Source organism: Rattus norvegicus, chromosome 13 (genome assembly GCF_021556685.1).
Source record: "Rattus norvegicus strain SHRSP/BbbUtx chromosome 13, alternate assembly SHRSP_T2T, whole genome shotgun sequence".
In the NCBI taxonomy this organism is placed as follows: Eukaryota; Metazoa; Chordata; class Mammalia; order Rodentia; family Muridae; genus Rattus; species Rattus norvegicus.
In genome coordinates, this window is record NC_141546.1 from 65226844 (window position 1) to 65240314 (window position 13471).

Genomic DNA, 13471 nt, shown 5'->3' on the forward strand with positions numbered 1-13471 from the left:
GCTCTTAACTGCTGAGCCATCTCTCTGTCCCTTTCTTTTTCTCTTTTGACTAACTGATCCTTCAGATGTATTTCTGGCTTTCCTGGTTGCTTGGCACTGAGGGAAACACTAGTATGTTTAGGTCTAGTTTTTATGAATCCATAAAGATCAAAAATAAATATGTTATTTACTTTTTATTATTACACATAATTAATATTTATTTATTTTTATATCATGAGCTTTGTCTTTCCACCCAGATCATGGCCCCCATCACTTACTCCCTCCATGGCTGCAAGAGGGCTCATTTCCAGATGAGAATTGCCTCACACCACACCCCTCCTGTCTTCTCACTGCAGTTTAAAGGTGGTCTAAGAATTTTCCCCTGGCCTCTTTATCTTCTGCCCTGCTGTGCTCTGACAGCCCAGGTCTTGCGGCCATCTCTGAGCCGTGGCCAGTATGCTGCTGTCTGCAGGACTTGGGCCTGTTTTGACCTGAAGCACTTGCTCAGACCTTCACACTGTCTAGCCTGTCACTCCAATCCCCAGAGAGGTGCCTCTCATCCTGGCCTGCCTCATTCCTTCCCTGGCCTTATCTCATTTTATTACATTGTTTATCATGACCTGAAGTTGTACCCACATTTATTCCGGGAGTTCCTTGCTCCCTGTGGGAGGTAAACACCTTAAAGGTAGAAGCCTGCCGTACACTATTTAGTGTTAACCTACCACAACCGAGAACATCACCCAGAACAAATTAAGAGGTGTCTTCTTCTATTACTCCATCTTATTGCCTGACAAGTCTAAAGCTCATGATTTTGGCTCGGCAGGCTGTCCAGTGAACCCCCAGTGCCTACCTGTTTCCATTCCCTAGTTCTATGGTTAGAGGCAAACATGGTCATGTCTAGTTGGTTTTCTTCCCTTTCTTTTTCTTCTTTTTTTAATGTGGGTGCTGAGGATTCAAACTCAGATCTCCAGGTTGCCCACACAAGTACCCTTACCCACTGAGTATCACCCCAGCATGATTTCCCTTCTTACAGACAATCTCCACCATCTGCCTTACTTTATTGTCCATCATAACTAGGATGGAAACAACCAGGCAATTGAATGAACTGAACACTGTAGACAATGCAATAATTATGTTTACTTAAATTGGATTCATGTTTTACTCTTATGCATAAATTTCATACTACATGTAAATATATTTAATGCATATACGCAAAGAAATAAAATGTACATATGCAGATGTTTATGTCCTGTGCATAGAGAAATCATAAGGTAGTCATGAGGATCAAGCTGCCATGGCTGTTATATTGGAAGTTCACTTTGATATAAGCATTATATAAGAGGCACTCAGGTAATGGCTAGAATATTTCTTGAAATGCCAATATAAATTGAACTTATTGTCAAATCTAAGAGTAGTAAGTAAGCAGACTGTATTATGACTTTCTTAATAGACTTATCTATCTTCTACATGTAGCAGGAGAGCATGACCACAAGCTTCTGGTAAGGTTAGGGAACTCTATCAGCTACTTTAACAGTGTTTCTGGTAACTTACCAACGCAGGGTCTTCCAACTCCTTGAGACCGATAACCCCTTGGGCATGCACACCGGTAGCTGCCTCTCGTGTTCTCACATATTTGGTTATATCTGCATTGGTGGGTCCCATCTTTGCACTCATCAATGTCTACAGATAGACACGGAGGCAATAAAAGCAACATTTCTCAAACCTGAAGTCATCACACATAAAATCCACATTCTGCTGGTCACCAAAGTTTGAGATTCTCACCATGTCATTGAGATTATATTAAATTAGGATTAAGGAGTTGGAGGCTGTAAACTTGGGTTCAAATCTCAGCACTGCCACTATTAACTGGCCCTCCCTACCTGCTTGTTTCCTACTGTGGAAAGAATTTTGCTCATATCTTTGTTTTTGGTTTTGCTTCTTCTCTGTTCTTCTCTACAATTCCTTTTGTTACCTCATCTGTCCTAAAGGTCAGTGCCCAGGTAGATTTGCAGCCAGAGTGCTACACTGTTTCTGATCCCCAGTTTCACTGTTGCAGCTGCCAATAGGACTGCTGTCCACTTCATCTTCTGACCTGCACTGCGAAGCCGATCTGACTCTTACTCCCTTATCTATAGCAACAGCACTCCTTCGAAGTCACGTGGCTGCTAAGATCAGGTTCATCTTTAAGTCACTTCTTGGAAGTCACCGTGGCTGCTAAGACCAGGTTTATCTTTGAGTTATTTTTGCAACCGGGTAGTTCTGTAACCATCAATGGAAGCCATAAATCTCTATATCTACATGTATCCATTGTCATTGGGTAGAGTTCTGTTGCTTTTTTTCTAGTATTTCAGTTCATCCTATTTCTAATTGTCTTTGACCAAATTATAGAGTCAATATTCCTAAAAAACAAACACAACTGCATGCTACAGCATGTGATACTCAGGTTAGGTGCTCTTCCACTCAAGAAAAATGGAGCTAAAAATTACTTCAAAGGTGGTAGCCCAATACTCTCCTCTAGAAGTTCTTAAGTATACAAAGCCTTAAGGGACCTTAAATTATCAGCAAGTGGTCAATATTCCATGTCTAATTATTTCTTCTGAATATAGGACTTTCTTGCCTTCATCTTCCTGCCATCAACACAGTTAACAGTCCAGTCACACCTCAATTTAAAAGTGATCATTTCTACAATGTTTTTGATAGCCATGCTTCTTATATATGAGCACTTTCTTGGCACTGTTCAATTTTATTTTTATCTTTCACGGTGCTTCCTTTTACCTTGAATAGCAGAGTTTTCCCCTTACTTTTGATAGTAGAGTAAGCAAATGAACTCCTTGTTTTTATTTATTATTACACTTCCTTATTGTCTGTGTGGAGGGCACTCACATGCCACCACACATGTGGCAGTCAGAGGACAACTTCTGAGAGTCAGACCTCTCCTTCTACAATGTGAGTCCCAGGGATTAAACTCAGGTGGTTAGGCTCGGCTGCAGGAGCCTTGATCTGCTGATCCATTTTACTCACTCTCTTTGTCTTTTAATTATTTGTCTGCAGTTTCTACCTACCAACTCATGCAGTCTGCTGGCACAGAAAAGATTCACAAAGGAGAAACTTAGAAGAAATATAAGTTATCTTATGTTCTAAGTTGCAACCAATGACACCTGGTGACTTTTGTACACTGCTACAGAATAGACTTTAAAGAATAAAGTTGAGGTAAATATAATTAACCTACTCTCTTCTTCTTGATTTAATATTTAAAGCAGTTCTAGAATATCATATTTATACTTTTTTAGTGATGAAGTCTACCTCAAAGGAATAAGGTAGAGAGTGATAGACCAGGTTAGTCATCTGATGACCTCCTCTGGACTCTACACATGTACACACACACACACACACACACACACGGATTTGTAATTACATATTATAGACTATGTATGATATAATAATATATAATAATTTATAATATGACAACATAATATAAATATTTTGAATAAATGTTTACAAATATACCTTTCTCCACCTTGCTGTGAACTTCTAGGCAGATATACTAAATTTAAAGTTAGAAATGACATGATTCACAAATACTAATTCATGAGGGTATTAAACTTTACAGAAACTGTAGGATGGATGGGAGCTCAGAACGGTCATAACTCCATTTGCGTTTCTATTTCCTTGTGTACCATTAGGTTAGGATTCTCGAGCTCAAGCTGAGAACTGATGGCGATTTTCTTGTTGTCTAACATCACCATCTTATGCTAGAATAGGTTCCTTCTTTAACTTGTGGGTAGTAAAGAGGTCCCTGTCAGGGAAAGAGCCTGGCACTCACCAATGCAGGTCCCATTCTCAGCCTTGGTCATTCCACTTGGACAGAGATCAATGCACTTGTAGCCACCGCGGGTGTTCTTACAGTGCTGGTCTGGTCTGCACACGCTCTGTCTACATTCGTTCACATCTTGATAAAAGAATAAAGGTAACAGAGACAAAGTAAAGGACTGATTCCACTTCTCCGGAGAAAAGATTTTTTTTTTTAGAATTTTGAGGTGATTCTACAAAAATCAATATATATGTGTATTGCACAATTGCTGCATATACTAAAAGTGCTTAAGTCTAACAAGGTGAGCTAACTCGCTTTACTTTAAATCACAATGACGTTTCATAGAGCTGTTAGCCATGCTTACAACTGTCCCTGCAAGAACAAAGTGATATATAACATATATCATATATACATACACACAGATACATATGTGTATATATAAACTTGATATGTATACATACATAGATATATGTATGGCTCAGTGGGCAAGAGTACTTGCTGCCCAAGCATATGGAGTGGGATTTGAATTTCCAGAACCCACATAAAATCCTGGGTATGGCTGAATGTGTTCCTACAGCATCATCATCACAAGGAGGTGGAGGCAGGAGGATTGCTGTGGCTTGTTGGCAGCCTGGTTTAGCTGAAAAATAGTGAGCTTTAGGTTCAATGAGAGTCTATCCCAAGGAATAAGGCAGAGAGTGGTAGACCAGGCTAGTCATCTGTGACTCCTCTGGACTCCGCACATGTGCATGCGTGTGTGCATGTGCACACACACCACACACACACACACACACACACACACACACACACACACACACACGGAGTTACAGTGACATCATCACTGTAAATTCAAAGCAAGTGTCTTACCGATGCACTTTCTGCCTTTGAGTTGATAGCCAGCTTCACAGCCACAGTGGAAACTTCCTATGACATTGAAACACCGCTGGTGGCAGGGGCTGGATTCCTGACATTCATTAATATCTGTTTAATTGACAGCAAAGGCAAATGCCAATAAGAATCAGAAATTAATAACATATCTCTTCTGTGCACACATGTCTCTACCTTCTTTGATTATTCTTTGTTTTCTATTCATGTTATTTTGTATAAGTTATACATGTATTTTTTTAAAAGCTTGTTTTTCTCATTCCTGAATAACGGTTTATGGCATAGAGGAATCACCATCCCTCTTCTCTTCCTACCACTTACTTTGGGATCTACTCATTTTGCCTCTGTGAAAAATCCTGACACTAGCTTCATTAGTAATTGCTAAAACTTCGAGGCAACCATGGTTTAACCATGTTGTTTAGTAAGTGGAAAAAACAAAGTGTGATACATTTAAACCATGGTATATTACTTTACCCAAAAAGAAATGCATTATGAAGTTGTGCAAAGGTCTGTGGAGGTCTTTAATAACTAAGCAAAAGAAAAAAGCCTGTCTCAGAGGCTACGCACTGAAGAATTCCAGCAAGATAGCATTCTAGACAAGGGGAAGCCGTGGAGACAGTAAATAAATCAGGGATGGAGGGGCAGAGATGAACGCATGGAGGTCAGAGGGTTTGGGGGATCGTGAAACTCATTTGCCAGTACAAACTTGAGCAGACTCCTGGAATGGCCAACGCTGAGAGTAAGTGCCTACGTAAAGCACGGACTTTGAGTGGTGGTGTCTAAGACCATCAGTGTAAATCATCAAATGTAACCAGCGCAGCACCGCTCAGCAGGATGCTTACAGTGGAGCCGGGTGCAGGGAAGTGATGAGGGATTCGGGAAGCATGTGAAACTCTTTCTGCTAGCCAAAAATGATTCACTTTAAGTCTTACTTATGTTTATGAGTGTATGCCTGCACGTGAGTACACAGGGAGGCCAAAAATCATCAGGTCCCCCTGTAGCTAGAGCTTCGGGAGGTTATGAGCTGCCCTACATTATTGCTGGGATCCAAGCTCAGATCCTCTGAGAGAGCAGTAGGGGCTTTTTTTTTAATACTTTTTAAAATATTTATTTGTTTATTTTATGTATGTGAGTAGACTGCAGTTGTCTTCAGACACACCAGAGGAGGGCATCAGATCCCATTACAGATGATTGCGAGCCACTATGTGGTTGCTGGGAACTGAACTGTGGAAGAGCAGTCAGTGTTCTTAACCACTGAGCCATCTGAATTACTCAGTAGGGGCTCTTTTTTTTCTATTTTTTTAAATTTATTTAATACTTAATAATAATTCTTTGGTTTCCGGGCAAACATCCCCCTCCCCCCTCCCCTTCCTTATGGGTGTTCCCCTCCCAACCCTCCCCCCATTGCTGCCCTCCCCCCAACAGTCTAGTTCACTGGGGGTTCAGTCTTAGCAGGACTCAGGGCTTCCCCTTCCACTGGTGCTCTTACTAGGATATTCATTGCTACCTATGAGGTCAGAGTCCAGGGTCAGTCCATGCATAGTCTTTAGGTAGTGGCTTAGTCCCTGGAAGCTCGGGTTGCTTGACATTGTTGTACATATGGGGTCTCGAGCCCCTTCAAGCTCTTCCAGTTCTTTCTCTGATTCCTTCAACGGGGGTCCTATTCTCAGTTCAGTGGTTTGCTGCTGGCATTCGCCTCTGTATTTGCTGTATTCTGGCTGTGTCTCTCAGGAGAGATCTACATCCGGCTCCTGTCGGTCTGCACTTCTTTGCTTCATCCATCTTGTCTAATTGGGTGGCTGTATATGTATGGGCCACATGTGGGGAAGGCTCTGAATGGGAGTTCCTTCAGTCTCTGTTTTAATCTTTGCCTCTCTCTTCCCTGCCAAGGGTACTCTTGTTCCCCTTTTAGAGAAGGAGTGAAGCATTCACATTTTGATCATCCGTCTTGAGTTTCATTTGTTCTAGGCATCTAGGGTAATTCAAGCATTTGGGCTAATAGCCACTTATCAGTGATTGCATACCATGTATGTCTTTCTGTGTTTGGGTTAGCTCACTCAGGATGATATTTTCCAGTTCCAACCATTTGCCTACGAATTTCATAAAGCCGTTGTTTTTGATAGCTGAGTAATATTCCATTGTGTAGATGTACCACATTTTCTGTATCCATTCCTCTGTTGAAGGGCATCTGGGTTCTTTCCAGCTTCTGGCTATTATAAATAAGGCTGCGATGAACATAGTGGAGCACGTGTCTTTTTTATATGTTGGGGCATATTTTGGGTATATGCCCAAGAGAGGTATAGCTGGATCCTCAGGCAGTTCAATGTCCAATTTTCTGAGGAACCTCCAGACTGATTTCCAGAATGGTTGTACCAGTCTGCAATCCCACCAACAATGGAGGAGTATTCCTCTTTCTCCGCATCCTCGCCAGCATCTGCTGTCACCTGAGTTTTTGATCTTAGCCATTCTCACTGGTGTGAGGTGAAATCTCAGGGTTGTTTTGATTTGCATTTCCCTTATGACTAAAGATGTTGAACATTTCTTTAGGTGTTTCTCAGCCATTCGGCATTCCTCAGCTGTCAATTCTTTGTTTAGCTCTGAACCCCATTTTTAATAGGGTTATTTGTCTCCCTGCGGTCTAACTTCTTGATTCTTTGTATATTTTGGATATAAGGCCTCTATCTGTTGTAGGATTGGTAAAGATCTTTTCCCAATCTGTTGGTTGCCGATTTGTCCTAACCACAGTGTCCTTTGCCTTACAGAAGCTTTGCAGTTTTATGAGATCCCATTTGTCCATTCTTGATCTTAGAGCATAAGCCATTGGTGTTTTGTTCAGGAAATTTTTTCCAGTGGCCATGTGTTCGAGATGCTGCCCTATTTTTTCTTCTATTAGTTTGAGTGTATCAGGTTTGATGTGGAGGTCCTTGATCCACTTGAACTTAAGCTTTGTAAAGGGTGATAAGCATGGATCGATCTGCATTCTTCTACATATTGACCTCCAATTGATCCAGCACCATTTGCTGAAAATGCTATCTTTTTTCCATTGGATGGTTTTGGCTCCTTTGTCAAAAATCAAGTGACCATAGGTGTGTGGGTTCATTTCTGTGTCTTCAATTCTATTCCATTGGTCTATCTGTCTGTCTCTGTACCAATACCATGCAGTTTTTATCACTATTGCTTTGTAATACTGCTTGAGTTCAGGGATAGTGATTCCCCCTGAAGTCCTTTTATTGTTGAGGATAGTTTTAGCTATCCTGGGTTTTTTGTTATTCCAGATGAATTTGCAAATTGTTCTGTCTAACTCTTTGAAGAATTGGATTGGTATTTTGATGGGGATTGCATTGAATCTGTAGATCGCTTTTGGTAAAATGGCCATTTTTACTATATTAATCCTGCCAATCCATGAGCATGGGAGATCTTTCCATCTTCTGAGGTCTTCTTCAATTTCTTTCTTCAGTGTCTTGAAGTTCTTATTGTACAGATCTTTTACTTGCTTGGTTAAAGTCACACCGAGGTACTTTATATTATTTGGGTCTATTATGAAGGGTGTCGTTTCCCTAATTTCTTTCTCGGCTTGTTTCTCTTTTGTGTAGAGGAAGGCTACTGATTTATTTGAGTTAATTTTATACCCAGCCACTTTGCTGAAGTTGTTTATCAGCTTTAGTAGTTCTCTGGTGGAACTTTTGGGATCACTTAAATATACTATCATATCATCTGCAAATAGTGATATTTTGACTTCTTCTTTTCCGATCTGTATCCCCTTGACCTCCTTTTGTTGTCTGATTGCTCTGTCTAGAACTTCAAGAACTATAATGAATAAGTAGGGAGAGAGTGGGCAGCCTTGTCTAGTCCCTGATTTTAGTGGGATTGTTTCAAGTTTCTCTCCATTTAGTTTAATGTACTGGTTTGCTGTATATGGCTTTTACTATGTTTAGGTATGGGCCTTGAATTCCTATTCTTTCCAGGACTTTTATCATGAAGGGGTGTTGAATTTTGTCAAATGCTTTCTCAGCATCTAATGAAATGATCATGTGGTTTTGTTCTTTCAGTTTGTTTATATAATGGATCACGTTGATGGTTTTCCATATATTAAACCATCCCTGCATGCCTGGGATGAAGCCTACTTGATCATGGTGGATGATTGTTTTGATGTGCTCTTGGATTCGGTTTGCCAGAATTTTATTGAGTATTTTTGCGTCGATATTCATAAGGGAAATTGGTCTGAAGTTCTCTTTCTTTGTTGGGTCTTTGTGTGGTTTAGGTATAAGAGTAATTGTGGCTTCATAGAAGGAATTCGGGAGTTATCCATCTGTTTCAATTTTGTGGAATAGTTTGGATAATATTGGTATGAGGTCTTCTATGAAGGTTTGATAGAATTCTGCACTAAACCCGTCTGGACCTGGGCTCTTTTTGGTTGGGAGACCTTTAATGACTGCTTCTATTTCCTTAGGAGTTATGGGGTTGTTTAACTGGTTTATCTGTTCCTGATTTAACTTCGGTACCTGATATTTGTCTAGGAAATTGTCCATTTCCTGTAGATTTTCAAGTTTTGTTGAATATAGGCTTTTATAGTAAGATCTGATGATTTTTTGAATTTCCTCTGAATCTGTAGTTATGTCTCCCTTTTCATTTCTGATTTTGTTAATTTGGACACACTCTCTGGGTCCTCTCGTTAGTCTGGCTAAGGGTTTATCTATCTTGTTGATTTTCTCAAAGAACCAACTTTTGGTTCTGTTGATTCTTTCTATGGTCCTTTTTGTTTCTACTTGGTTGATTTCTTCTCTGAGTTTGATTATTTCCTGTCAGTAGGGGCTCTTAATGGCTCTTAGTCTTTAACTAAGTTTCCCTTTAAACTTCACAATGATTTAAAAACAAAATGCCTATTAAAATAACATAACGAGGGGTTGGGGATTTAGCTCGGTGGTAGAGCGCTTGCCTAGCAAGCACAAGGCCCTGGGGTTTGGTCCCCAGCTCTGAAAAAAGAAAAGAAAAAAAAATAACATAACGGACATTGCGTAGTCTGCACTGAATCTTTTGCAACGGGGTGTTGAGGAATGGATACTATTAAATTGTGTTGTATAATCTGTTCTCCCCAATGGTGATAAGCAAGTTACTCAACAGTACTGTGCTAAAAATATCATAAACAGTCATGAAATATCATATCTCCATATGAACCTGTCAAGAATCTCCACTTACAAAACACGGAAACATGGGAAGTCTTGTGGAAGAGTTGAGGCAAGGTCTGAGGAACTCAGAGGGGACAGGGATTCTACAGGAAGACCCACGGAGTCAACTAACCAGGTCCTTTGGGGGCCCCCAGAGACTGAACCACCAACCCAAGAGTATTCACAGGCTGGACCTAGCCCCCCAACCTATGTAGCAGATGGCTGCTTGGCCTTCGTGCCGTTCCCCCAACAACTGGAGCAGGGCCTTACTCTGACTCTGTTGTCTTCCTACGGATTCTGTTCCCCCAACTTGACTGTATTGTCTAGCCTCAGTGGGAGAGGATGAACCCCGTTCTGCGGTGACTAGAGGTAACAGTGAATTGGTACCCAGGGGGGAACCTCCTGTCTCAAAGATGAATGGGGGGGACATGAGGGGAGGCATGTGAGGGGGACTGGGAAGAGGGGCCTGTGATTGAGATGTATGTGAATGAATAAAAAAGTTAATGGAAAAGACGTGCAAACTGTGACTATGCATATTTAAGTTCTTCTGAGAGTGGAGTCCCCCTATCTTAATAGGTCCTGTTTTTTCCCCTTTTATGGGGCATCTGTTCCTTTAAAAGATTCAGAAGGTCTAACTGTTGGGGTTAGAAGGGCTTGAGAACTGGAGTTTAGATCTTCAGTACCCACATAAAAGCTGGGTGAATGTGGTGTGGGTTGGTATGGCATTCACGTGAAATTCTAGTGCTGGGAAGGTAGAGACAGAGGGTCCCCAGGGCTGGCCAGCTAGTTATACCAACTAATTTAATGAGCTCAAGTTCACTGAGGGACTTTGCCTCAGTAAAACAAAAAGTGTCAAGAAATTGTGAAACACACCCAAGGTAAACCACTGGGCTCCACATGCATCTGTGTACACATGTGCACAGGCACCAGTATAACCACACACATGTGAGCACATGTACACATAGATGTTTATGGCACATACAGATACATTCACAGACACACAGACACAGACACAGACACACACACACACACACACACACACACACACACACACACACACACAAACTACCTTGACAGCTCAGCCCATCAGAGGTTCTCCGGAAGCCTGTTCCGCAGTGGACCACACAGCGATAGGATCCAATGGTATTGTCACAGTCTTGACCAGCATGACAGGTATGTCCACCCAAAGCACACTCATCAATGTCTACAACAGAGGGAGCCATGGAATCGAGGTGAGTTGTAAACATAACTAACTCAAGAACTTGCTGTGAAGCGAAGGTTAGAAACTATATGGTATCTGAAAATATCAAAGAATAAAAAGACTGAATTTTTTGGTTGAGTCATTTAAAATGAGTTAGAGTGGAGAAGAATTCACAGCAGCATGATGTGATGAATTTACGACCCAATCACTGGATTAGAGAACATATCTATCAGGTAACTTAACGAGTCAGTTCTCTCAGATCTTCAATGAACTATCCCAGCATCCCGAGTTTCTGAATGACTTTCAAAGGCAATGGCTGGCCAGGGTTCTCTTTCTTACTTTCTCAACCCAATGAGGACATCCCTGTTTGTTGCAAAGCTGTAAGCAGAGGATACTGGAGGAAGACTGGCCCACCATGTCTTTCCTAGGCAAGGTTGTCTTCATCATTGGATATAGTTTTGATATTACCTTGACAGGTTCTCCCATCGGCAGCTATGGTGAGGCCTTTGGGACAGGAGCAATAATAGGCTCCTATGGCATTGTGGCAGGTATGAGAGCAGGGGTTCCCAGCTGTGCATTCATCCTCATCTGAGAGAAGAAACAGAGGCCAGTCAGTATGTGTTGTGGTTTGCCTGGAATCATCTGTATTTCGATGCTAATTCCACTGCCCCAAGGACAGCTGCCTAGTCATGTACTCAGGATTCAGGTGACCTCACCAGAACCTTCTCCCCATTTAGTTTGTAAAATATAGGTGAGGGCAGGTACAGGATAGAAGGAGGCCTGTCATTGCATGAGAAGGAAGGATGAGTAGGAGAAAAGTTTGAAGGAAGAGGAGAAGACTGGAATGGAAAGGAGGAAGAGACAGGAGGGACAGAGAGACAAGCTGTGGCAGGACAATATGAAGCTGACATTAAGATTCCACACTGTACCTTTATAGGTTGTTATGAAAGTTCTTAAGGGATGGATGTGTATTGGGCTTTGTATGTTTAGGTGGGCAATTATATCTTATCAATTGGATCAGAGGTTTGTGTATTCTTTCATGTAGTGATTTAAGTGTAAGAAAGTGTGCGGCGGCTAGAGACACTGGGCCGCTACAGAGTTGGGATGTGTGAGTCTGGCATGGAAACCTGCCTTGGGAACTAGATAGGTAGAGAGATTGTTGTCAGGCTCAGAGAGAGGCCTTCGGCAGTGTGATATGGGATGGAGCAAAGCGAGTGAGAGGCTTTGCTGACTGAGACTTAAGCTATCTAGCAGATATCTTGGGCACCATGGTGATGGACCTAGTGGGGGATAAAAGACAGCCCTTTTACTTTTTATATTTTTACAACAACAAGTATGCACAACTCCTGCTTCCTAGGAGCTGTTAAAGAGCATGGAAATAGTCATTTCTAGATACTGAGGAATTGGATCGAATATAACAGAGAATACTCTAAGTGGCACAGAATGGAACTGCTGTGAAGAAATTAACTTGGGGTCTCAGACTTATTGTTGCTACTGAACATGTTTAGTCTTTATTCAAAACAGCAACGATACTAAATTACATGTACATTTACTGCACTCTAAATGCAGTTGCAACTCACTTTGCAAAGACAGAATTTTTAAGAGACTATCTTCCTTTTGCATGACAAATCTGGAGAACAGAGGTAAAGGGAATGCTCTCAGTCGCCAATGCCATTACTGCCAGAGCTGAGACTTGCATGCAGTCTAAACACCACCTCTCACCAGCCACCACGTTATACAGGTCAGTGGGAGAGCCAAAAGGTCACCTTGGCATTATGAATGTCAACATGAAATCCTCAGCCATTGACTAAGCTGTGGTTTACCACAAGGGAGTCTTTTGCAAGATTGCCTGCTGGGACAAAGCTGGATTCACGGTTACTTATGGATCAACAATCCTGTTCTGTCCTAGGATGGAGCAATTCTGTGGTTAGGCAAGTTTGTGTTGGATAGTTCACTGATAGTTCCCACCCTTTGAGCCACTGGATGAATTGTCTCTGTTCACTCTATTCTGTACTTGGTCGCAGAGACTGTGTCCAAATTGAAGGCACATGGGCTTTGTCATCCCACTTAACCTCAAATGCAGTCTGCCACTCGTAGGCAATCTTCAGCATTTTCTGTAACGTCTCTACATCTCTGTTCCTAAACTATCAAGTAGGCAGGTGTGATTATTAAATGCCTAGGCAAAGGCAGCAGATGTCTATTAAAAGATAATTATTACTTGAACCAGGGTGATGGTTCAGCAGGTAAAGGCGCTTGCTTGCCGGATGACCAAAGTTTGATCCCTGGGACGAAATGGTGGAGGGAGACAACTGCAAGTTTTCCTTTGGCTTTGACATGAGCCATGTGCCATGGCATGCCCTCTTGCCCAGTAAATAAATAAATATAAAGGAGAGAGAACCATTGCTGACACCATTTATGAAAATATTTTAT

At 41.5% G+C, this 13471-nt stretch overlaps 1 protein-coding gene across 2 annotated transcripts in view; it reads right to left on the reverse strand.

Moving 5' to 3' along the window:
- Positions 1-13471, reverse strand: part of Hmcn1 (hemicentin 1) — a 457385-nt gene that overhangs the window by 15115 nt on the left and 428799 nt on the right. For both annotated transcript variants that reach the window (NM_001271292.2, XM_087580179.1), the window contains 5 exon segments: positions 1531-1659; positions 3803-3928; positions 4658-4771; positions 10910-11044; positions 11510-11629. In NM_001271292.2, coding sequence (NP_001258221.1) covers positions 1531-1659; positions 3803-3928; positions 4658-4771; positions 10910-11044; positions 11510-11629 — 624 coding nt within the window.